Source organism: Anomaloglossus baeobatrachus, chromosome 4, assembly GCF_048569485.1.
Source record: "Anomaloglossus baeobatrachus isolate aAnoBae1 chromosome 4, aAnoBae1.hap1, whole genome shotgun sequence".
NCBI lineage: Eukaryota > Metazoa > Chordata > Amphibia > Anura > Aromobatidae > Anomaloglossus > Anomaloglossus baeobatrachus.
Window position 1 is genome coordinate 296,865,847 of NC_134356.1, and position 23,290 is coordinate 296,889,136.

General features: G+C 49.6%; 1 protein-coding gene across 11 annotated transcripts in view; it reads left to right on the forward strand.

The window, feature by feature from the left end:
* NAV3 (neuron navigator 3) overlaps positions 1 to 23,290 on the forward strand; it is a 1,060,193-nt gene that overhangs the window by 901,220 nt on the left and 135,683 nt on the right. For all 11 annotated transcript variants that reach the window (XM_075344930.1, XM_075344922.1, XM_075344924.1 and 8 more), the window contains 2 exons: positions 7,448 to 7,580; positions 22,957 to 23,203. In XM_075344930.1, the coding sequence (XP_075201045.1) occupies positions 7,448 to 7,580; positions 22,957 to 23,203 (380 nt within the window). The remainder of the gene's footprint in view (positions 1 to 7,447; positions 7,581 to 22,956; positions 23,204 to 23,290) is intronic.

Below are 23,290 nucleotides of genomic sequence, written 5' to 3' on the forward strand. Positions count from 1 at the left end.
TCCACACAAGCGTAATATTTGGTTGCACACTTTATGGAATAAATAACTACAATTAATCGCTTCCTATAACCATCAAGAAGCTTCTTATACCTTTGGACCACTCTTCTTTTGCAAACTGCTCCAGGTCTTTCATATTTGAAGGGTGCCTTCTCCCGACAATTTTAAAGGGAATCTGTTACCAGGTTCTTGCGAGAGTATTGGATGCAATATACTAATGAGACTCAGCTCAAACACGGTTCAAGTGTCATTCTTCTGTGTTTCAATTAATTAATCTCTCCATCTTCTCTATTGCCTTTCTCTGCTTATATTGGACTCCACTCAGATGACATCCAAATGCAGTCCAATGTTTTACATGCACCCATAGAATTGCATGGGTGTGCGTGATTCGATACACACTGCCAATCAAAGCATGCTGCAATTGTTTTGTCACGCCAAATCAGTATAATAAAAAATCGCAGATCTGCTCTGCCTTATTGACTAACATTGGGTGGGCTGAGTGGAGTGTGAGATTTTCTTGAAGAAATATTTCGTTTTCTGGAACAGTTTCAAGAGTGCTAACAATTTTGGCCATGGCTGTATTTTAATGCATACAATGCGCGGATATCACCTATAGCTAAAGGTGGAGAATATAATACAAATTTCGGGTTGCTACTTTTTGGGCTCCAATTTATCATAAAAAATGAATACATCACAACATGTTGGTAAAACGAGAGATTCAAATTCACTTTAAAACAACTGTATGACCACACCTTGACAAATAGAGCAAACTGATTTCCTGGCTGAATATCAAAAAATAATGTTTTGTTTTTTAAAAAGATTTGCACCACACATGCCAGATTATGCTGAACCAATTGACAAGCTAAAGGAGGACATATATGTATTTCAGGGCTTTCAAGACACCAGCAATTAAAGGGCATCTATCAGTAGGATCAGCACTCCTAATCTGTCTATATGGACATGCAGGCCATAGAAATTTAAAACACCACTCCAGCATTTTTCTTTATTTCATAGCTGGAGTGGAGCTTTAAATATAAGTCCCCTGCCCCCTGCTTACACTCACCATCTTCATCTGTTTCCAGTGTCGTTCAGATCAGTCTCCTGAGATTTTTGACCTGCTGGCAGTTCCAGTATTTCATGGAGGGCATCGGAAGTCACAAATCACTAAAAGTCTATGAAAGCTTTGTTCTGGCCTCTTTCTCGCTCTTCTTCTCACTCATATTGAGCGCTTGTGATCTAACTTCTGACTTCTGGCCAGTCAGAAGTTACGGGCAGAAGATGGCACCACAGGAACAGAGCAGCGCCGAAAAAGGATGAAGCTGCTGGGGGGTAAGTATAAGAATGGGGGAAGGGGACTTAGACTTAAAGCACTACTCAAATCGCTGTAGTTGTGCTTAAATAATATGATATATTTATATCTGTGATTTGATGTCTCATTCCAAAGAAATCCACATTTTTCTCAATCTCTAAATTAGCTGCTAAGATCTATGGACTGGACACAGGTCTCCTTGAGGCCTAAAACACACTTCCGCAAAAAAGTACGTGTCTTACGGTCCGTTTTTCGGGTCCGTGTTCCGTTTTTTTGGGGCGTTTCTCCGGTACGTATGGCATCCGTGTGATGGCGTATGCGAGCCGTGTGTACGTGTAAAATGTCCGTGTTTGTGTGTAAAATGCCCGTGTATGTGTACGTGGAATGTCCGTGTGGAATGTCCGTTTGTGTGTTGCACAATGTCGTTGATACATGTCGGCTGACAGCAGACAGAGTTGTGCGATGAGAATGAACTCGGGTGAACTTCACCCGACTTCATTGTCATGCCGCGGCTCTGTCTGTGTGCCGCGTACTGATTAGCGGTCACCTGTGAAGGATTCACCAGTGACAGCTAATCCCCCGAGTGACTGAAGTGAGCAGCCCTCTCTCATACTTACCGCTCCCCGATCACCAGCGCGGCGAGGTACAGCTGTGCAGAGAATACGTGGCAACAATTACTTTGAAAATGCCGGCTGCTCATTAATCAATCTCGTATTCCCTGCTTTCCCCACCTACCGGCGCCTATGATTGGTTGCAGCCAGACACGCCCCCCACGCTGAGTGACAGCTGTCTCACTGCACCCAATCACAGCAGCCGGTGGGCGTGTCTATACTGTGCAGTAAAATAAATAAATAATTAAAAAAAACGGCGTGCGGTCCCCCCCATTTTAATACCAGCCAGATAAAGCCATACGGCTGAAGGCTGGTATTCTCAGGATGGGGAGCCCCCCGTTATGGGGAGCCCCCCAGCCTAACAATATCAGTCAGCAGCCGCCCAGAGTTGCCGCATACATTATATGCGACAGTTATGGGACTGTACCCGGCTGTTCCCGATTTGTCCTGGTGCGTTGGCAAATCGGGGACATAAGGAGTTTTTGGCAGCCCATAGCTGCCAATAACTCCTAGATTAATCATGTCAGGCGTCTCCCCGAGATACCTTCCATGATTAATCTGTAAGTGACAGTAAATAAACACACACACACCCGAAAAAATCCTTTATTAGAAATAAAAAACACAAACATATACCCTGGTTCACCACTTTAATAAGCCCGAAAAAGCCCTCCATGTCCGGCGTAATCCAGGATGGTCCAGCGTCTGCATGGAGGTGACCGGAGCTGCAGAAGACACCGCCGCTCCTGTCAGCTCCACACAGCTAATGAAGGCAATAGCGCGATCAGCTGTATTCAGCGTTGGCCGCGAGTAACCTCAGTGACAGCTCAGCTGATCGCGCTATTGCATTCATTAGCTGCGTGGAGCTGACAGGAGTGGCTGTGTCTTCTGCAGCTCCGGTCACCTCCATGCAGCAGAGCTGGAAGGGACGCTGGACCATCCTGGATTACGCCGGACATGGAGGGCTTTTTCGGGCTTATTAAAGTGGTGAACCAGGGTATATGTTTGTGTTTTTTATTTCTAATAAAGGATTTTTTCGGGTGTGTGTGTGTTTATTTACTGTCACTTACAGATTAATCATGGAAGGTATCTCGGGGAGATGCCTGACATGATTAATCTAGGAGTTATTGGCAGCTATGGGCTGCCAAAAACTCCTTATTACCCCGATTTGCCAACGCACCAGGGCAAATCGGGAAGAGCCGGGTACAGTCCCAGAACTGTCACATATAATGTATGCGGCAATTCTGGGCGGCTGCTGACTGATATTGTTAGGCTGGGGGGCTCCCCATAACGTGGGGCTCCCCATCCTGAGAATACCAGCCTTCAGCCGCATGGCTTTATCTGGCTGGTATTAAAATGGGAGGGGACCGCACGCCGGTTTTTTTAAATATTTATTTATGTATTTTACTGCACAGTATAGACACGCCCACCGGCTGCTGTGATTGGGTGCAGTGAGACAGCTGTCACTCAGCGTGGGGGGCGTGTCTGACTGCAACCAATCATAGGCGCCGGTGGGTGGGGAAAGCAGGGAATACGAGACTGATTAATGAGCGGCCGGCATTTTCAAAGTAATTGTTGCCGCGTATTCTTTGCACAGCTGTTCCTCGCCGCGTTGGTGATCGGGGAGCGGTATGAGCCGGGGGCAGAGAAAAACCGAGCGCCAATGTAAGTATGACTGAGAACAGCAGAAAAAAAGGTAAGTATACTGAATTTAATTTAAAAAAAAAGATCGCTAGTGTAAAAACACACACGCACGAAACTTGCTGAACACGGACATACTCCGTGTGCAGTCCGTGCAGGCACGGACCCATAGACTTTAGCGGGTCCGTGCCTGCGTGCTGCCGGCCAAAAACGGACATGTTGTTCGTGTAGAAAAGCGCACACACGTACTTACCACACGGACACACGTTCCGTGTGATTTTACGTGTGTGTGCCATCGACCATAGTACAACATGGGTCTCCGAGTGTACGTGTCTCCGGTACGTGCAAATACGTACCGCACACGTACAAATTAAACGGATGTGTGTTGCGGGTCTGACAGAGCTTATTTTAAATTAAAGAAGGCGTTACCAGTATAAGATCAGTATCTGGCCCATAGATCTTAACAGCTTATTTACATAAGACAAACGTGGATTTCTCTGGAATAAGACATCAGATCACAGATATTAGGGTATGATTTTATTCTGCTTCCTTAAATCTGCATGTTCATATAGATGATTTAGAAGGGTTGATCCTTTTGATGGATTCCCTTTAATAAGTCATATTTACCGTATACATTGTGAAATATGCTTTTTCATAAAGGTTAAGGATGAATAAAACCTATTAACAAGGGAAACTATTCCACTGCATTATCTAAAATGAATAACCTTTATTAAATCATGATACACAAAATGTGAAATATTTTTTAAAAAACATTGACAAGTGCTACAAAGAATAGGTCCTATTGTAATTCTGCCTAGCCTGAAGTTAAGCCTATACAAAGTGCAAATAAATATAAAGCCCAAATACAATACTTTAATATATTGATGAGAGAACTGTCAAGTAAACAGTGCTTCAATCCACCCAAAATCAAGTAAATCCAATTGGAAACATATAGTGCATTCATTAACAAACTATAAGCAACATAATGTAGGCATAAAAAAAATGAGACCAAACTGCAATTACCAGGTTCTGTAATGCACAACCAGGACCACCACCACTGGGCATGCGCATACGAGTGTGTTAAAGCACCACTGCAGTGTTTGTTTATTCTTTTTATTCCATCACTGGAGTGGTGCTATAAATCTAAGTCCCCTGACCTCTGTCTTATACTCACCTTCCAGAGGCTTCACGTCTTGTCGCTGACGCTCTCATTAGTCTTGGTGATTTGTATCCTGCCAGTGCGCTCCACTGTTTCATTGAACACGTTGAAGGTCAAAAATCAATGTAACTCTATGAGAACCTCGTTTTGGCCTCGTTCTGGCCCTCATAAAGATGCATTGAGCTCTTGTGACAACCAATCAGAAGCTAAAGTCACAAGATGGTGCCATGGGACCGGAGCAGCGTCAGTAATAGGTGAAGACACTGAAAGGTGGGTATATGACAGGGAGAATGGGGCTTAATTTAAAGCGCCAATCCAGTGCTGAAAAAAAAAAAAACTACTGGAGTGTTGCTTTAAATATTCACACAAACCAAACCCAACCAAAGATGTTATCTTTGATGGAGCAGCTGGCTCAGGAGCTCACCCCTGATGGAGCCAGACCTCCGGCATCCACAGGTTCATCATCTCACATTGTAATGCCTCATCCTTCCCTGATGCTATATGTGTGCCGGTTCCTCAGTCGGGGTGGGGGATGCTACATTATGATGAGGCTAGCCAGGTACACAGTAGGACCTTTTCCTTGTATCTCTTGTCGTTTTGCTTATCATGATTTACTAAAGCTTATTCATTTTGTATAATGCTGTGGCATAGTTTCCATTGTTTATAGGTTTGTTTGTTGTTTTAGAGTATCTTTTTTTCTGTGATTGTCTTGACCTTTTTTGTCGTTGGTCTTATGGATAAGGATGAGTTAATACGAAAGAAAAGTATTACAGCTGTACCTTTTAGGGGCTGTTTAAAATTAGGTGGTACCTATGGGGCCGTTTGAATGCAGTGTGATTGGGCCCACTCCATCATGTCAACCCCCAGCAACAAAAGTATAAAAAACCTATTTTATTCTCCACACTATTCTAATATCTCTTGCACAAACAGTTCGTCTTTCTGCCATGATCACTATCTGCACACAGCCCTAAGGGTACCTTCACACTTTAGCAATGCAGCAGCGATCCGAACAGCGATCTGACCTGGTCAGGATCGCTGCTGCATCGCTACATGGTCGCTGGTGAGCTGTCAAACAGGCAGATCTCACCAGCGACCAGTGACCAGCCCCCAGCCAGCAGCGACGTGCAAGCGACGCTGCGCTTGCACGGAGCCGGCGTCTGGAAGCTGCGGACACTGGTAACTAAGGTAAACATCGGGTATGGTTACCCGATGTTTACCTTAGTTACCAGCGCACACTGCTTAGCTTAGCGTGTGCAGGGAGCAGGAGCCGGCACTAGCAGCGTGAAAGCTGCGGAGGCTGGTAACGAAGGTAAATATCGGGTAACCACCTTGGTTACCCGATGTTTACCTTGGTTACAGCTTACCGCAGGCTGTCAGACGCCGGCTCCTGCTCCCTGCACATTCAGGATTGTTGCTCTCTCGCTGTCACACACAGCGATGTGTGCTTATCAGCGGGAGAGCAACAATAATAAAACGAACCAGCACTGTGTGTAACGAGCAGCGACCTCACAGCAGGGGCCAGATCGCTGCTCAGTGTCACACACAGCGAGATCGCTAATGAGGTCACAAAAAACGTGACTCAGCAGCGATCTCAGTAGCGATCTCGCTGTGTGTAAGTACCCCTAAGTGTAAACTAGGTCGCACATGTAAGCCTGTACCCTTTTAGGTATGATCAGATATCAACGTAGTAATAATTATATGCTTGACTTAGCCACACTGTATATATTAGATTGAAATTATAATGGCTCATTGGTTAGCACTACTAGTTTTGTAGTATTGGGTTCATATGTGACCTGTGAGAACATCTGAAAAAAGTGTGCAAGTTAACTTACAGTAGGAATCCTTTGGGTATAGCAATTGTAAAGTGCCAAAAAGAGTGAGATAATTACTATAAATTCACAATAATGCGTAATGGCATAGAGCGTATTAATGTAATGTGTGATCCCACACAGTATACTTATTAAATGGCCTTCTATAGACCTACGGTATATGTTAGCATTTTTCTGTGCATACCGCTTACTTTTTACCAATGTCATAGTGATGGATTCCCATTTACTCAATAGCTCTCTCATTTCTCAGATAGATGAATGCTATCTCTTTTCAGGAGACCTTGACAACAAAGCAAATGGTTTCTGTACATATTCAAAGGATTTGATGAATGTAGGCAATTTAGAAATGTTCTTGGAATTGATCAGGTTTTTATTCTGTATTTTAGGCTTGTGTGCAAGCATTAGTGTATAAAGGGCGCCGGTGATGTAGTGCTGCCGAGGAATGTACCGCCTGATTGAGACTTTTATAGTCAAAAACTTCTTTGTCACATACTCTCTATTGTTTTGGGGGCTTTTTGAGCACTTAAAGAGCATTAAAAAACATTTTGAATGGAAATCTTGCTTTTTACCTGAAGGTAATTTCACAGGTGGTAAACCACTGCCTAACATGTCTTCCAAGGACATCCGGTATGTGGTTGCCAAGGCGTGTAATGACTGCAAAATCAGCAACACGGGACAGATCTTTAAGTGCTCTATCTCTATGAATCTACTTCTCTGTATCAAGCCTCCAACTACTTAAGCTTTATGTAAAGTGACAGCTGAGACACGGCATGTGACACTTGTTTTGTGGTATTGTTCGCAGATCTTTTTTAGCCATGGATGTGATTATGTGATGGAGTATTTTGATAATGTACACTGACAGTTTGCCGTACTGCAGCACTAACAGCATGGACTTCTTTTTCAGTTGGGATGACAGCAGTTCTGCTAGCAGTGGCCTTAGTGATACGCTTGATAACCTCAGCACTGATGACCTGAATACAACCTCTATTGGTTCCTATTCCAATGCGTTTTCTCCAAGGAAAACCAACCATACGTCGGTAAGTGCTGACCATCATATCTTGTTTCCATTATACTTGGTCATAATCTCTTATATATATAATGTAAACTTATGCTGCATAAACTTAAAGGTTTCTCTTTTATTGGGATAGGATAACAATTCCCGATCGGTGCGGATTCGACACGTAGCGCCACCACCAGTCATCTGGTTGCATTGCTGGCAGAGGCCAGATGTAAACAGCACGGAGCCAGAACACTTCAGTTCCATAGAGAGCTTAGTGGACGCTGCCCGGTATCCGCTCCTATTTAAATATTAGGAGCTGCTAACAGCTGATTGGTGGGAATATCGGGTGTAGGACCCCCCAAAGGAGAGGTCATCAATATTAAAGTGGTTGAAAATACCATTCAGACTTGTTCAGCGTAAATAATTTGTGGATAATGTTTTTCAACCCCTATACTGTTGTTGGCATAGTGCGTGTGTAGTACAGCCACGGAATGTGGAAGATCTCCGGCAGTTCTATTGAACCAATCCTTAATCTATACCTCAAAATAGGCCCAAAAAGATGTTGCCTTTTAATGCAAAAAAGCAGTAACCATCGAAAAGAAAATAGGAGTCAACACACACTACTTACTGCTATATATAACATAATGGCAAAAGGACCTGACAATGCCATACATTTAGTAGCAGCAACCACAGTGCGTAGAGCATAAGGAATATAATAACCTAACACACAGGTCAATATATTCCCTATGGTCTGTATGGATAGTTGATGCTACTAGCTGTATTACATTGTAGGTATAATTGCCATTTTATTATTAGGGCTGTGTTTGAATTATTTTCTTATGGGCTAAAATTGGTATCTATCAGCGGTATATAATGTATTGAGGACCTGATTTAGCCAAGCTTATATGAAAACACTTAAAAAGTCTCAGGATGTTTGTGCAACATGGAGTTATGCCAAGAATTTGTGACTTTTGGGGTTTTCATGTCAGATTGAAGCTGCTCCACCAAAATGGGTGGAGCCGGGGGCAGGACAGGGCATGGCTATGTCTGCCCATCAATTTCAGCAAAAGTGTCAGTGTTTCTTCTGCCAGAAATGCTACTCTAGTGGTAGTAATGGAGTAGCATTTTTGGCAAGGCACTCAGCAACACACAACACTAATAAGAAGCACCAAATTCATGAAGTGCTAAGATTCCTCTGAATGACTTTGGCACATCATACTCCAGAGAGCGCTTTGCGTGTGCAATGCTAATTTTAATGGATCGACCCCTGGCGCTTTTATTATTTTCGCTGACTCAATATACACATATGAAATCATAAGGTTGCTCATAGGAACTTTTTATGTTTTTTTTTTCTACCTTCAGGTAAAATATATCTTTGTCATGTTGTGTATAAATATGTGATTCTTCAGATTTTGTTATATTGAGCCTGAAGAAGAGACCTGAGTAGTCTGGAAAGCCTGCTATTATTTCCATCTTTTCAGTTAGCCATTAAAAGGTATCAACCACTGAGGACTTCAGTTCTTTTAAATAAATAATTTTTTATCTTTACCTTGACATTTAAAGAAACTAAGGCAAGCTAAATACGCCAGAATTCTGTGTAATGTGAACCAAAAAACTGTCTTTCACGCCCTGCACCATATTTATGAGGCATTTAAGGCCCCATGTGCACACTGCGTTTTTGCCGCGTTTTTAGCTGCAGTTTGTGGCACAAAACTTCAAGCATTTCCTTGCCCAGCAAAGTTAATGAGATTTCAGTTTTGCTGTTCGCACATCGCCTTTTTTATGGTTGCAGCATGTCAGTTCTTTTTGCATTTTTTTCTGCATTTTTTACCTATTAAACTAAATAAGGTGATTAAAAACTCAAAAAAAAACCTGCATTATCAAAAATGTATACGTTTTTGGCCCACAGTTTGCAGTTTTTTATGATGAACTACAGCGTGCAGACATACCCTAAGACACTTTTTACGACTTTCCGAGTAGGCCATGTGCACCCATTGAGTATTTGATGATTTTTCCCTCAGTATTTGTAGTCAAAACCAGAAGTGGTAAGAAATACAGAAGTGGTGTCAATGTTTCTGTACCGCCCCGGGGCTCGGCCGGCTGCCGAGCTGCTCGGATCTGTGCTCATCAGTGGGTGGCTCGAGCTCTCCACAGACCTGGGGGTCACGTCGCTCTGAAAGGGGGTTGGCGCTACACGTAGGGACTTCGGTGGGGAGATCCACGGCCGGAGCCGCGGTGGTTTGCAGGGGGGTTTAAGTTCGTGACGCCAACCACGGGTTGTGGTGAATGGATGGACACCACCGCTGCCGTTAACTAGGTTCCCGGGGACGCTGTTGCGCAGCTTGGTGTTGACCCCCTCCGTGGGTAGGGGAGATGATGGTCCCGGGGGCCCGAGGGAGGTGCTGAGGTGAGGGGATGGATGCGTGCTGGGGCGCTGGTGCGGTGCGGTGCGCGGCCCAAAGGCACTGGTGTACTCACTATGATAAAACACGCTGGAGTCTCTAGTGAACCAAACAAGATGATGAATGGTGCCCGCAGCCGGCTGCAGCTTCCCCTTAACAGGTTGGTGGTTTCCGCCTTTTTGCTGAACCTCTTTAGTGTAAACGTTATGACTCTTATGCCTAAGCAACGGTAGTCCGCTCCCTGGCTTGCTGTATGTCGGGAGAGCCCTGTGTGCCCTCAGAAGCTGGCCCCTTGGGTCTCTATGCTTTGGTGGTGGCTTTACCCTAATGGTTGGGCTGTTGTCTTCAGTCAGGTCTTGTATAGGAAAGGTCCTAAAGTCCAGTCCTCAATCAGTTGATTCGACTTAGCCTAGTTGTTTCTGGGCCTCGTACTGGGTCTGAGTACCCCTCCTGGTGCTCCGGTTTCCAATTGGTTCCCCGGTTCGGTACCGGCGAGCCACCGCCCGACCCCGGTCCCTATGGTTCCACCGGCTGTAATCCCAGCTCCTGCAGGCGGCCAACACCGTCTGCCTCTTTGCCAGAGGTGACTGGGCTCCAACTTAGACACCTAGTGTAGACTTTGGCAGGCCTGAGCACGGGCCTGCCCTTGAACTTGACTCTCCTCACTCCCTTCCACTGTCAAGGCTAAAACTTAGCTCTACTGTTTCCCGCCTCCAGGCCTGTGAACTCCTCGGTGGGCAGAGCCAACCGCCTGGCTCCGCCCCCCCTCAAACCCGGAGGGTGGTGACAAAGGTTTGTAGTTTGGCTGCTCACCTTTCTAAAGGGAGGGTGTGTGTGTGTGTGTGTGTGTGTGTGTGTGTACGGGACTACCTGGGACAACCTGACTAGTCCAGGGCGTCACATTTCTCTTATATTTTTCCTCTGATTGTTTCTCTTCTATTTTTGAGTACAAATACGGAAGTAAAAAACTCACCAAATACTCAACATGTGCACGTGGCCTTACAAATACTGAGGTAAAAACTCACCATATATTCAATGTGTGCACGTGGCCTTACAAATACTGAGGTAAAAACTCAGCATATATTCAATGTGTCCACGTTGCCTTACAAATACTGAGGTAAAAACTCACCATATATTCAATGTGTGCTCGTGACCTTACAAATACTGAGGTAAAATCTCACCAAATACTCAACCTGTGCACATGGACTTGGAGGTGTGACCTCACTGAAAAGGTGTGTTTTTCCAATAAAGCGGCATGATTTCACTTGCGACACAATGCGCAAAAAATTGTGGCGAATATTTTTGGCACATAGTCAGCAAACTAGTAGCTGGTGTAAAGTCAGACTTAAGGGTACTTTACACGCTGCAACATCGCTAGCGATTGCTGGTGATGTCGTGTGCAATAGCACCCGACCCCGTCGCTCGTGCTACATTTGGTGCTCGCTGCCGTAGAGAACATTATCGCTATGGCAGCATCACACGCACATACCTGTTCAGCGACGTCGCTGTGACTGCCGAACAATCCCTTCCTCAAGGGGGAGGTGCGTTCGGCGTCATAGCAACGTCACTGCGGCGTCACTAAGCGGCCGGCCAATAGAAGCGGAGAGGCGGAGATGAGCAGGATGTAACATCCTGCCCACCTCCTTCCTTTCGCATTGCCGGTGGACGCAGGTAAGGAGATGTTCGTCGCTCCCGCGATGTCACACATAGCGATGTGTGCTGCCGCAGGAACGACGAACAACACGGTACCGGTGGCTGCAGCAATATTAAGCAAATGAACGATGTGTCAACGATCACCGTTTTGGAACATTTTTGCGATCGTTGATCGTCGCTCATTAGTGTTACACGCTGCGATGTCGCTACCGGCGCCGGATGTGCGTCACTAACGACGTGACCCCGACGATATATCGGTAGCGATGTCACAGCATGTAAAGTACCCCTTGGGGATACTTTACATGGTGCGACATCGCTAACAATTGCTAGCGATGCTGCGTGCGATAGCACCCGCCCCCGTCGTGTGTGCGATATTGTGTGATCGCTGCCGTAGCGAACATTATCGCTACGGCAGCGTCACACGCACATACCTTGACAGCGACGTCGCTGTGACAGCCGAACAATCCCTCCTTCAAGGGGGAAGGGCGTTCGGCATCATAGGGACGTCACTGCCGCGTCACTAAGCGGCCGGCCAATAGAAGCGGAGATGAGCAGGACATAACATCCCGCCCACCTCCTTCCTTCCGCATTGCCGGTGGACGCAGGTAAGGAGATGTTCGTCGCTCCCGCGGTGTCACACATAGCGATGTGTGATGCCGCAGGAATGACAAACAACATCGTACCGGTGTCAGCAGCAATATTAAGGAAATGAACGATGTGTCAACGATCACTGTTTTGGAACGATTGTGCGATTGTTGATTGTCGCTCAAGACAGCCATGGATCCCCCCTTGGGGAGGAGGGGCGACATGACCAAGGGGGAGTTAGGGAGTGATGGGGTTAATAGGGACAGTTTGGCAGGCAGGCCTAATATGGCATTAAGGGGTGGTTTTAGCTTGGGAGGAAGAGGAGGAGTAGGGAAAGGGTTAGTCTGGGAGAGGAGGGGGTTACCTCCTCTTCTTCCTCCGGATGCCAAGGGATCAGCAGCACGAGGACCACCATGGCTGATCTCCAGGAACTTCAGCGCTTGATTGCAGCAGCCATTGCAGCGCACGGGCCCCTGGCAGTGCAGACCCACATCAGGGCTGCCGGGGTTAACCCGTCGGCGCTTGCCCCTCGCTCCCCCAGCTGTGGTGTGCGCCAGTCGCGGCCCCCCCGCAGGTATTCCCCGGGTGCGGGGGGGGGCGAGGAGGAGATGCCAGAGCCCCTCCAGGGACCCTCCGCAGCGGGCCGAGCAGCAGCGCAGTCCGGCTGCTGCTCCCAGCAGCAGCGGGAGGAATCTGCGTTCCAGCCGCGGTGGTCGGGAGGTGGGAGTGGCCAGCGCGGGGCCTACTTCCGGTCCCGGCCTCCGGGCTGGATTTTCAGTGACAGCAGCGGCTCCAGGTCGGGAGCGCGCTCGGCGAGGGATGGAGGCCAGCAGTTCCCCCTGCAGTCGGCGGGGGGACCGAGGGGCTGCAGGCGGCGGTAGGTCCAGCGCCAGGGGGAGGTCTGTGGTGCCTGACCCTGGCGCGGCAGTGAGCAGGGGTGACGGCGTGAGCCATGCGGCGACCGCCCGGTCACTCAGGACCGCTGTGCAGCCCCCGGATGTGGCGGTGTCCCGTGGGAGCGGGAGGACCCAGCGGCAGGAGGCCTGCAGCGGCCCAGGAGGGCCAGAGGCGGCGACGGCTGGGATCCAGAGCCAGGCGTCCATCAGTCCGCGTCCAGAGTCCCCTGGCAGTCGGCGAGGGGGTGGGCGCGGGCGCAAGAGGTCGAGGCCTGGGGTGCCGGCGCGGGGGACAGGACGGTCTCCTGGGCTGTCGCCCCAGGGCAAGAGACGGAGCGGGGACGGCACTGCCCACGCGGCGGCCCGGTTTGGCGGCCGTGGTGGGGGGGGTGCCGCGGCGGCGCCCCCCGGATGTCGGATGGAAGAAGATGTCAGCGGCGAGGATGAGGAGGTCGTGCTGTCGGAAGAGTCGGATGGTCGGCAAACGGAGGACAGCGAGGCAGCGGTATCGGGGGACGCTGAGCCGCGGTTGGGTGAGACGGCAGCGGGGGCGGCAGGGGCTGCGCTGGCGGGGAGTGTCGGGGGCGGGAGGGCGGCTGCGGACACGGCAGCGCCCGGCGGAGTAGCAGTGTGGAGCCAGTTGTTGGGGCTGTTGCAGGGGTTGGCGGCGGTTGCCGGGGCTGGGGGGGGGGGCGGCGCAGGCGCCGGCGGCGGCGTGGGTGGGGACGACAGGTCGGGGGGCGGCGGCGGTGGGAGGGGGGGACGGAGCGGGCACGGCGGAAGGGGGGGGCGCAGGGGGGAGTGCGGCGGAGGGGGCAAAGGAAAAAGAAAAGGAGAAGGAGGATGAGGTGGTGCGCCTAGATGATAGGGCTAAAAGCGAAGTTTATGTTTGTTTTGAGGGCCCGCTGGGGGCTCATTTAAAGAAGGAGGTGCGGAAACAAATTTGGAAAGGGGAATATGTGGAGATTTTTTCTCTGCTTCCCCTGGAGAAATTTAATTTGGATAGGGTTAAGCCGAGCGACTCCAAAAAGGAGAAGGACGAGGAGGAAAAGCGCCGTTATAGGCTTATTCCTCGGACTTTTGCAAACTGGTTGCAAGCGTTTGCGATTTTGGCGAGCGTGGTCGGGGAAAAGGAGTCGGAGCATTGTTCGGCCTTGTTTTGTTACATGGATGCGATAGGGGAGGCTTATCGGGTTCATGGCGGGCTGGCGTGGCTGCGTTACAACGAGCAATTCCGGCAGCGGAAGGCGTTGCGGCCGGATATGCGATGGGACCATAAGGATATTTCCTTATTTATGCGACTGATGTCGGCACCGACTCAGCCCTTTCGGGGGGGTGCCGGGGGACCGGGGGCCGGGTCCCCGGCAAGTCAGAAAAAAGGTTTCTGTTGGCAATATAATGAGGGGCAGTGCAGGTTTGGAGCGGCATGCCGCTTTAAGCATGAATGCTCAGGTTGTGGGGGAGGACATAGCCTGTCCAAGTGCTTTAAAAAGGGGAAAGGAAAAGCGGGTGACGGGGTTGGAAAAAGGGATGACGCCGGTGAAGGTAGAAGCGATGGCCCCCTTTTTAAATAGGTATCCGGACGGCAAGGCAGCGGCGTTGTTATGGTTTGGTTTTTCTGACGGTTTCCGTATCCCGTCGGCTGTTAGTCCATCGCCCCCGCCGTACCGTAATTTACGTTCTGCTCGGGATCATGCGGATGTGGTGGATGAGAAGCTGAGAAAGGAGGTGGTTTTGGGCAGAATGGGCGGTCCTTATGACGCCCCGCCGTGTTCGAAGTTGGTGGTTTCGCCGTTGGGGGTTGTGCCGAAGAAAGAGCTGAACAAATTTCGGCTTATCCATCATTTGTCTTACCCAGAGGGGTTATCGGTGAATGATGGCATTGCACCGGAGTTAGCGGCGGTATATTATGTGTCGTTCGACAAGGCGTTGGACCTGGTCAGGGCTGCGGGTCGGGGGGCGTTGATGGCAAAGGCTGATGTGGAAGCGGCGTTTCGGTTGTTACCGGTTCATCCAGATAGTCAGCATTTGTTAGGTTGCTGGTGGGATGGCAGTTATTATGTTGATCGCTGTTTGCCAATGGGTTGTTCAATTTCGTGTTCGTATTTTGAGGCGTTTAGTTCGTTTGTAGAGTGGGTGGTTCGGGATGTGTCTGGGCTTACGTCCATTATTCACTATTTGGACGATTTTCTTTGTGTTGGGCCGGCAGGTTCAATGGTTTGTGCGGGGTTGTTATTTGCGTTGCAGAAAGTCGCAGACAGCTTCGGGATTCCCTTGGCTCCCGATAAGACGGAAGGCCCGGCGCCTGTGATGCGTTTTTTGGGGATTGAGATTGATTCTATTGCCATGGAATGTAGGTTGCCGGAGGAGAAGGTTCGTGATTTGAGGGCCGCGGTGGCAGGGGTGAAGGCGGCAAAGAACGTGCGGCTTAAGGTGGTGCAGTCCTTGCTTGGGAAATTGAATTTCGCTTGCAGGATTATGCCGATGGGGAGAGTTTTTGCGAGACGTTTGGCAACGGCGACGGCAGGTGTGCGGTCGCCGACACATTTCGTGCGAATCACGAAGGCAATCAAGGACGATCTTTTGGTATGGGATCAATTTTTGCAGTGTTTCAATGGCCGGGCCCTGGTGATGGAGAAGGTGGCGTCTAACGGGGCGTTACAGCTGTTCACCGATGCGGCTGGGTCGGCAGGGTTTGGGGCCGTGTTTCGAGGTCACTGGTGTGTGGGTCGGTGGCCACAGGCGTGGCGGGAGAGCGGTTTGGTCAGGAATTTGGCTCTGTTGGAGCTATTTCCTATCGTGGTAGCAGTGGAGCTGTGGGGGTCGCGTTTTGCCGGGAGGAAGGTTTGCTTCCATTGTGATAACCAGGCGGTGGTGTTTGCTATTAACAACTTGTCGGCTAAGTCGGAGCCAATGGTGGTGTTTTTGCGGCATTTAGTGTTGAGATGTCTGCAGCTGAATGTACAGGTGGTGGCAAAGCACGTTCCGGGAGTTGACAATGGGGTGGCTGACGCTTTGTCTCGTTTTCAGTTCAGCAGGTTTCGGGCGCTACTGCCTTGGGCGGACGAAGTCGGAGTGGAGTGTCCCGTGGATTTATGGAATCTGGTGAGGCGGTGATTTCAGAATTGATTCGGAATTCGGTGACTGAGGTGACTTGGTGCCGATATGCTAAGGTGTGGGCTGAATGGGAGGAGTTGCTGGGTCGGATGTTTGATGGGGTAGGCGTGGATTACTTGGTGGCATTACTGGCATTGGTGAGTGTGGATTTCTCGGCCGGGCGATCGGTGTCGGCCGTGGCGCATCGGGTGGCGGCGGTGGCGTTTTGGTTAAAAATGAGAGGGGAACAAGATGTTTCGCAGGATTTTCGGGTTCGACGGGCCTTGCGGGGGTTCCGCCGCGGTGTGCGGGAGAGGGACAAGAGGCGTCCCGTATCGTTTGGTTTGTTGAGGCGGTTGGTGGGGGGCCTGAGCGGCATTTGTGAGTCGGTTTACGAGACTGTTTTGTTTACAACGGCTTTCGGTCTTGCTTTTTATGGAGCTTTCCGGATCGGTGAGTTGGTAAGCCCGTCCAGGGTGACAGGCGGCGGGTTGCTGCTTGAGGATGTGCGAGTGGGCGGTGATCAGGTGGAGTGCCGGATTAGTCAGTCGAAAACGGATCAGCTGGGCCGCGGTAGTTTGGTTGTGTTATACGCGGTCCCGGGGGAGGAGTTGTGCCCAGTGCGTTTGGTGGAGCAATTCATGGCCGTGAGGGGGGGTTTACCGGGCCCATTTTTGCGGCACGTGGATGGGTCCTTTTTATCAAGGTTCCAGTTTGTAGCGGTTCTGCGGCGTAGTTTGCGGAACGTGGGGGAGCGCCCGGAGGATTTCGGGTCGCATTCCTTTCGGATAGGGGCAGCTACGGAGGCCGCTCGTTGGGGGCTTGGAGATGAGGTGGTAAAGCGTATTGGTAGATGGGAATCTTCTTGTTTTTGGCGGTACATGAGGCCGCAGCTGTTGTAGCATTATGGTAACTTTGGTCTAGGTACAGGTGGTCTGGCGGTTTGGAAGTGGTTTATATATAAAAAAAAAAAAAGAGGGGGTAATGTACAAGTGTTAGAGGACGGAGGTAGAATGTGGCGTTGATGGTGGTGATGTTATTGGTTTTAATTTCTGTTTTCGTTGTCTTTCTTTGTTGTAGGGATGTGCCTAATCTGGATTCTGGGGCATTCCTTCGTGTTCTGGGGTGCTCTGCGGGCGGCGGTTCGCCCGAATGGTCAGCAGCTAGGGCTGGATCGTGGGCAGGCGACTGTTCGGTGGATCGGTGTTCGGGGCATGGAGTGGGGCAGGGTGGTCCCAGAATTTGGTCGTTATTGTAAGGTTGACCGGCCTCCGGATGTGCTGGTATTACACGTGGGAGGTAATGATCTGGGAGTCCGGGCGTCACGGGATCTGATCCGGGACATAAAGATTGACTTACTGCGGTTGTGGAAGCAGTACCTGGGTTTGATTGTCGTGTGGTCAGACATAGTGACCAGGTTGTCGTGGTGGGGGGCTCGGTCGGTGGAAAAGGTCAATAAGGCCAGGGCCCAGGTGAATCGGGTGGTTGCCAGGTTTGTGATCAGGAACGGCGGGATTGTGGTGAGGCACAGGGAGTTGGAGCCGGCAGATTGGCGGTTTCGGAGGGGTGACGGAGTGCACCTCAACGACATTGGAGTGGATTTATGGGCATTGGGCCTGCAGGATGGTGTTGAGCGAGCTTTTGGTGTGTGGCGGGTCCAGGCCACGTAAGGTGTCACGTGGTCTGTCCTGTGGCGGGGAGGTAGGTCTGGTCCAGAGGTTGGAAGTGACTGGTAACTGGACCGGGAGTCATTGTCTCGGTATGGTGGCTCTCGGTTCCGGGATGTGGCAGGAACGGGGTTCTGCCAAAGTGTGGGGGTGTCAATCCGGGGGTGATTGGCACCTCGTCTCTGGGTCGGTGTGTTGCGGCCAGGGGCAAGGGGAGTAGTAGTTATGGACTGGGCCTGCCCCCGGGAGGGTCATGTAATTGGCATTGTCTATTGTTATCTGTGTGTTGTTTTGGGTCGCCCGTTGGACGGCGTCCCTAAGGTGCTTAGTTTGTGAACAATAGGCAATAAAAGGCTGCTGTGGCCATTTGAACCAAGTCGCATGCAGTTCGTGTGTTTATTTATAGTATAAGGGGTTTGGTAACACAGACATCACGACCGGAGAATACTCCCTCAGCTGGTCAAGACAGCCATGGATCCCCCCTTGGGGAGGAGGGGCGACATGACCAAGGGGGAGTTAGGGAGTGATGGGGTTAATAGGGACAGTTTGGTAGGCAGGCCTAATATGGCATTAAGGGGTGGTTTTAGCTTGGGAGGAAGAGGAGGAGTAGGGAAAGGGTTAGTCTGGGAGAGGAGGGGGTTACCTCCTCTTCTTCTTCCGGACGCCAAGGGATCCCCGCCCACCCTCCCTTTTTGTGTTGTCATCTGGGGGACGTTGTTTGGGATGTTGGGATGCTATTTGTCACAGCGGCGGGGGGGTAGGTCTGGTCCAGAGGTTGGAAGTGACTGGTAACTGGACCGGGAGTCATTGTCTCGGTATGGTGGCTCTCGGTTCCGGGATATGGCAGGCACGGGGTTCTGCCAAAGTGTGGGGGTGTCAATCCGGGGGTGATTGGCACCTCGTCTCTGGGTCGGTGTGTTGCGGCCAGAGGCAAGGGGAGTAGTAGTTATGGACTGGGCCTGACCCCGGGAGGGTCATGTAATTGGCATTGTCTATTGTTATCTGTGTGTTGTTTTGGGTCGCCCGTTGGACGGCGTCCCTAAGGTGCTTAGTTTGTGAACAATAGGCAATAAAAGGCTGCTGTGGCCATTTGAACCAAGTCGCATGCAGTTCGTGTGTTTATTTATAGTATAAGGGGTTTGGTAACACAGACATCACGACCGGAGAATACTCCCTCAGCTGGTCATTAGTGTTACACGCTGCGATGTCACTAACGACGTGACCCCAACGATATATCGGTAGCGATGTCGCAGCGTGTAAAGTACCCCTTAGTATTAAAATTGATCACACTTAGCAAACAGCAAGAACCATTTTGATAAATTTGGTGCACCTTAACACTGGCTAGTCAAAGTTTGCACTGTTTAAAAATTATAAATATGTCTCATTGTATAACAATAAGCAGTGTGTGCAATATCCCATTTTTGGTAGGTATTGAACCAATCTTTAATCAACATATATCATTTGTCTTTTGAGATATATGCTGCAAAGAATTGTTGATCAGAGGGGGTTCGGGTCATGAGTCCCCCCACTGATCCAGGTCAACACTGCTATGAAGAGTCTAGCTTTTGCAGGCACATGAGCACAAAGCAGTCTATGGGCTCAATTTAAGCTATAAGGGTCCGTACTCCCCTCCATGAGCGTAGTGTATGGACCCTTAGGCTGTGTGCGCACGTTGCGTCGTGTCCCTGCAGACATTTCTGCAGGGATTTGACAGCACATGTGCCCGTCAAATCGCTGCAGAAACACTGCAGAATGAATGCAGTATTTCTGCAGAAAAAAAGCCGATTTTATGCGCTCTGGATGCAGCCTCTGCCATAGACAGAGCAGGTCCTGCATCCAAAGCGCACGGAATAAGTGACATGTTGCTTTTTAGAACGCAGCGATTTAGAACAAAATTTTGGCATCCAAATCGCTGCGCTCTCAAATGCAACGTGTACATGGATTATGCACAATCTTCATAGATTGTGCTGGGGATACAGGTTGCATGCATTTACGCTGCGGTGCAATACGCAGCGTAAATGCCTGAAATTTGGCAACATGCGCATGAGCCCTTAGACTTACCTGTTAGGCTGGACACACACGAATGTATGGCATCTGATGCGAGAGCATCGGATGCGATATGCTAATGACCCCTGGCTCAGGCTCTGCTGCGAGCGTGAGCCGAGTTTCATGCGACTGTGACCCGATCTTGCAATCAGATCACAGTTGTGAAGCTGAGGGCAGGCGCTGCGGAGGAGAGGAAGAGGTTAATCCCCCCATCTCCTCCATTGTCAGCCCGTGTGTATATCGCACTGCACTGGGATAACATCCGAGTGCAGTCCGATGTTTCTCTCGATCCCATTCACTTGAATGGGTGCGAGTGGAGGTGTGCCGCCCCCGTGCCAGCAGCCGGGCTGCTCGGATCCAGATCCGCAGTGTGGCTCGAGAGATTCTACCGGACCCGGGGGTCGCGCGGACACTTCAAATAAAAGGGGACGTATTTGTACGGGATTTGCCATAAACTGTTTGTGACGCCACCCACGGTGTGTGGTGAAGTGTGGCACCACCGGTGCTGTTGTGGGACTCCCAGGGACGATGGGATGGCAGCTGGATGTTAACTCATCCGTGGGTAGGGATGGATGCCCCGGGGCCCAGTGTCTCTAATGCCAGGGATTGTGACTGCAGGGACCGGCGCGTCCGGTCGAACCGGGGGATGTTAGGTTACTTACGGTTGAATAAATCACACAAGTCCAGTGGTAAACCAAGGTGCTGGTGGCCAGCCGCCGCGGTCGGGTGTATCTGGTCCCACACCCGGGCTGATGATCCATATCACTTTCCTCTGCACTCAGCGTGTGGTGTGTTGGACTTCCCGATGTGAAACACGGGAGTCCGCTCCCGGTCCTTTTTGTTGGGAGCCTTGCCCGCTGACGTTGACCCTTGGGATCTACCGGGCCCCGGCAGATGCCCTATCCCTCTCGGTGGGTAGTTGTCTGCTTTTCTGACTTTGGTTGGGACAGGACCTATAATCCTGCCCTCAATTGGTTAATTAGCTAGGCCGTTGGGTCCCATCCTGGCTTCAGGGTCCAAGTACCCCCAATGTGCACGGTTTCCGGGTCGGTTCTCCGGTGTCGGTACCGGCGGGCTCCAACCCTGTCCTGGTTCACCTCGGATCTCCGGCAGCCATCTTCCTGTCTCCTGTTAGATATGGACCACCGTCTGTCACCTAGCCAGGACACTGGGGCTCCAACCTTGACGCCTTTCCTTTCTCAACTTGAGCTTGATCTCCTCACTACTCCACTCCTCTCCTCCTGAACTTAACTCCCTGCTTTTCCCTCCCTGGGTTCTCCAGACCCCTAGGTGGGTGTTTCTCATCCACCTGGTTTGGCCCACTGGTGTGTCTGTCCTACCCTAAGGGGGGGTGGCTAGGGTTTCAGGTCTGTATGTAGCCCTGTGTGGGAAGGTGTTGTGCGGGGGCCTCTCTGTGTGACTACCTGGTTTTGCCAGGGCGTCACAATACGGCTCAGCTTTCTTGAATCTGGATGCGAGAAAAGCTGACCAACTGCTCTCCCTCATTGACTAACATTGGTCAGAGTGCAGTGTGAGATTTTCTTGCACTGCACTCGTCCGTTTTTCACGCTCGTGTGAGCGTGCCCTTAAGCCTGCACTGTGTATGCTCAGCATGCTGGAGCTACTCACTGCAGAGCACGGTATAGACTGATTAACATTCCTGAGAACTCACTGATCAGCAGCATTTTGCAATCTCTATCACATATTAATTTTTTTTTTTTTAAAAGTGATAATGACCTGTAATGAAACTGAATAGACCTCACTCTTAAGCGGGCTTTACACGCTACGATATCATTAATGAATTATCGTCGGGGTCACGTTGTTTGTGACGCACATCCGGCGTCATTAACGATATCGCAGTGTGTAAAACTTAAGAGCGATCTGAAACGATCGCAAAAGAGGGCGAAATCGTTTGCCGTGCAGAGGTCGTCCTGAAATAAAAAATCATTTTCTGCTTTTTAGCGATGTTGTTTGTCGTTCCTGTGGCAGCATACATCGCTATGTGTGACACCGCAGGAGCGACAAACATCTCCTTACCTGCCTCCACCAACAATGCGAAAGGAAGGAGGTGGGCGGGATGTTTACGTCCCGCTCATCTCTGCCCCTCCGCTTCTATTGGACGCCTGCCGTGGGACATCGCTTTGACGCCGCGTGACCCACCCCCTTAGAAAGGAGGCGGTTCGCCGGCCAGAGCGACGTCGCAGAGCAGGTATGTGCATGTGATGCTGCTGTAGCGATAATGTTCGCTACGGCAGTGATCACCACATATCGGCCATATGACGGGGGCGGCTGATGTCACAGCGTGTAAACCCCGCTTTAGTTTTGCAGCCAAACACTGGCTCTGAAATTTAGCCATATAACAACAGCATAGAAGTGAACCTTTTTTAAAGCCTTTTAAAAGAATAAACTAGAAACCTAAAAGAACACTTAATGAAAACCTACATGCTATGTTTATTAGAGGGTTCTCCAGTGAAGACTTCTTACCTGTTCATATGATAGGTGATAACATTTTGGTAGGGGTCCATCTACTTTATCCCTGTTAGAATGGAGCTGCAGTGCCTGACTGTGAATCCATTCATTTTTTATGGGGCTATCCCATAAAATCCAAGCACTTGGCAGACCCATAGAGAATGAATGCAGTGATGGTGCCCCATTCTGGCAATTAATGTGTGGTTGGACTATCCATGCGGATAGCTGGTAATTTATCTTCACTGGACAACACCTTTTAAGCCCCAAAAATCCCAGAATAAACACAACCCTTTGGCATACATGGCCTGCCCCTACACCAGGCATAAAACACTTCATATTTTGCTTGGAGCATTACATGATGGAGGATGATTCTGATCCTTCCAGGATTGCATTTTAAAATGTGACAATAGTCTCAATAAGTAATTTTGATCTTAATTTTAGCATTGGATATTTTATCACTTGTCGAAGACAGAGAGGCGTCATGTTAGGCCACAAATAGCCATAGTCTTTATTATTGTTTTTTGTTTGTCTTAAAAAGTCCACATTGTTACACCTAATATTTAACCATAGATCTGCTCTCTCTGTTCTATGTGCTACAGATAAAGACAGAAGGTGAGAAGACTTGGTGCAATGATGAGATGAAGAAACAAGATGATGAATATGATTTCTGTATGGAGAGTGGTAAATGGAAAGGGCTTTCATCTGGGCTGTCCGATGACTCGGAAAAAGGAGGACAAAAGTCTCTATCTATCTCTCAGACTGGGTCGTGGAGGCGAGGAATGACTGCCCAAATAGGAACAACATCATCTAGGCACAAATCTGGAAGCAGCTCACTAAAAACGCCAGGTATAGAAAATAAAAGGAAACCAAACATCTATTTTCCCAGCTATTTTATATGTCATGCTTTTTAAAAAGCTGTTTCTAATATTCTTC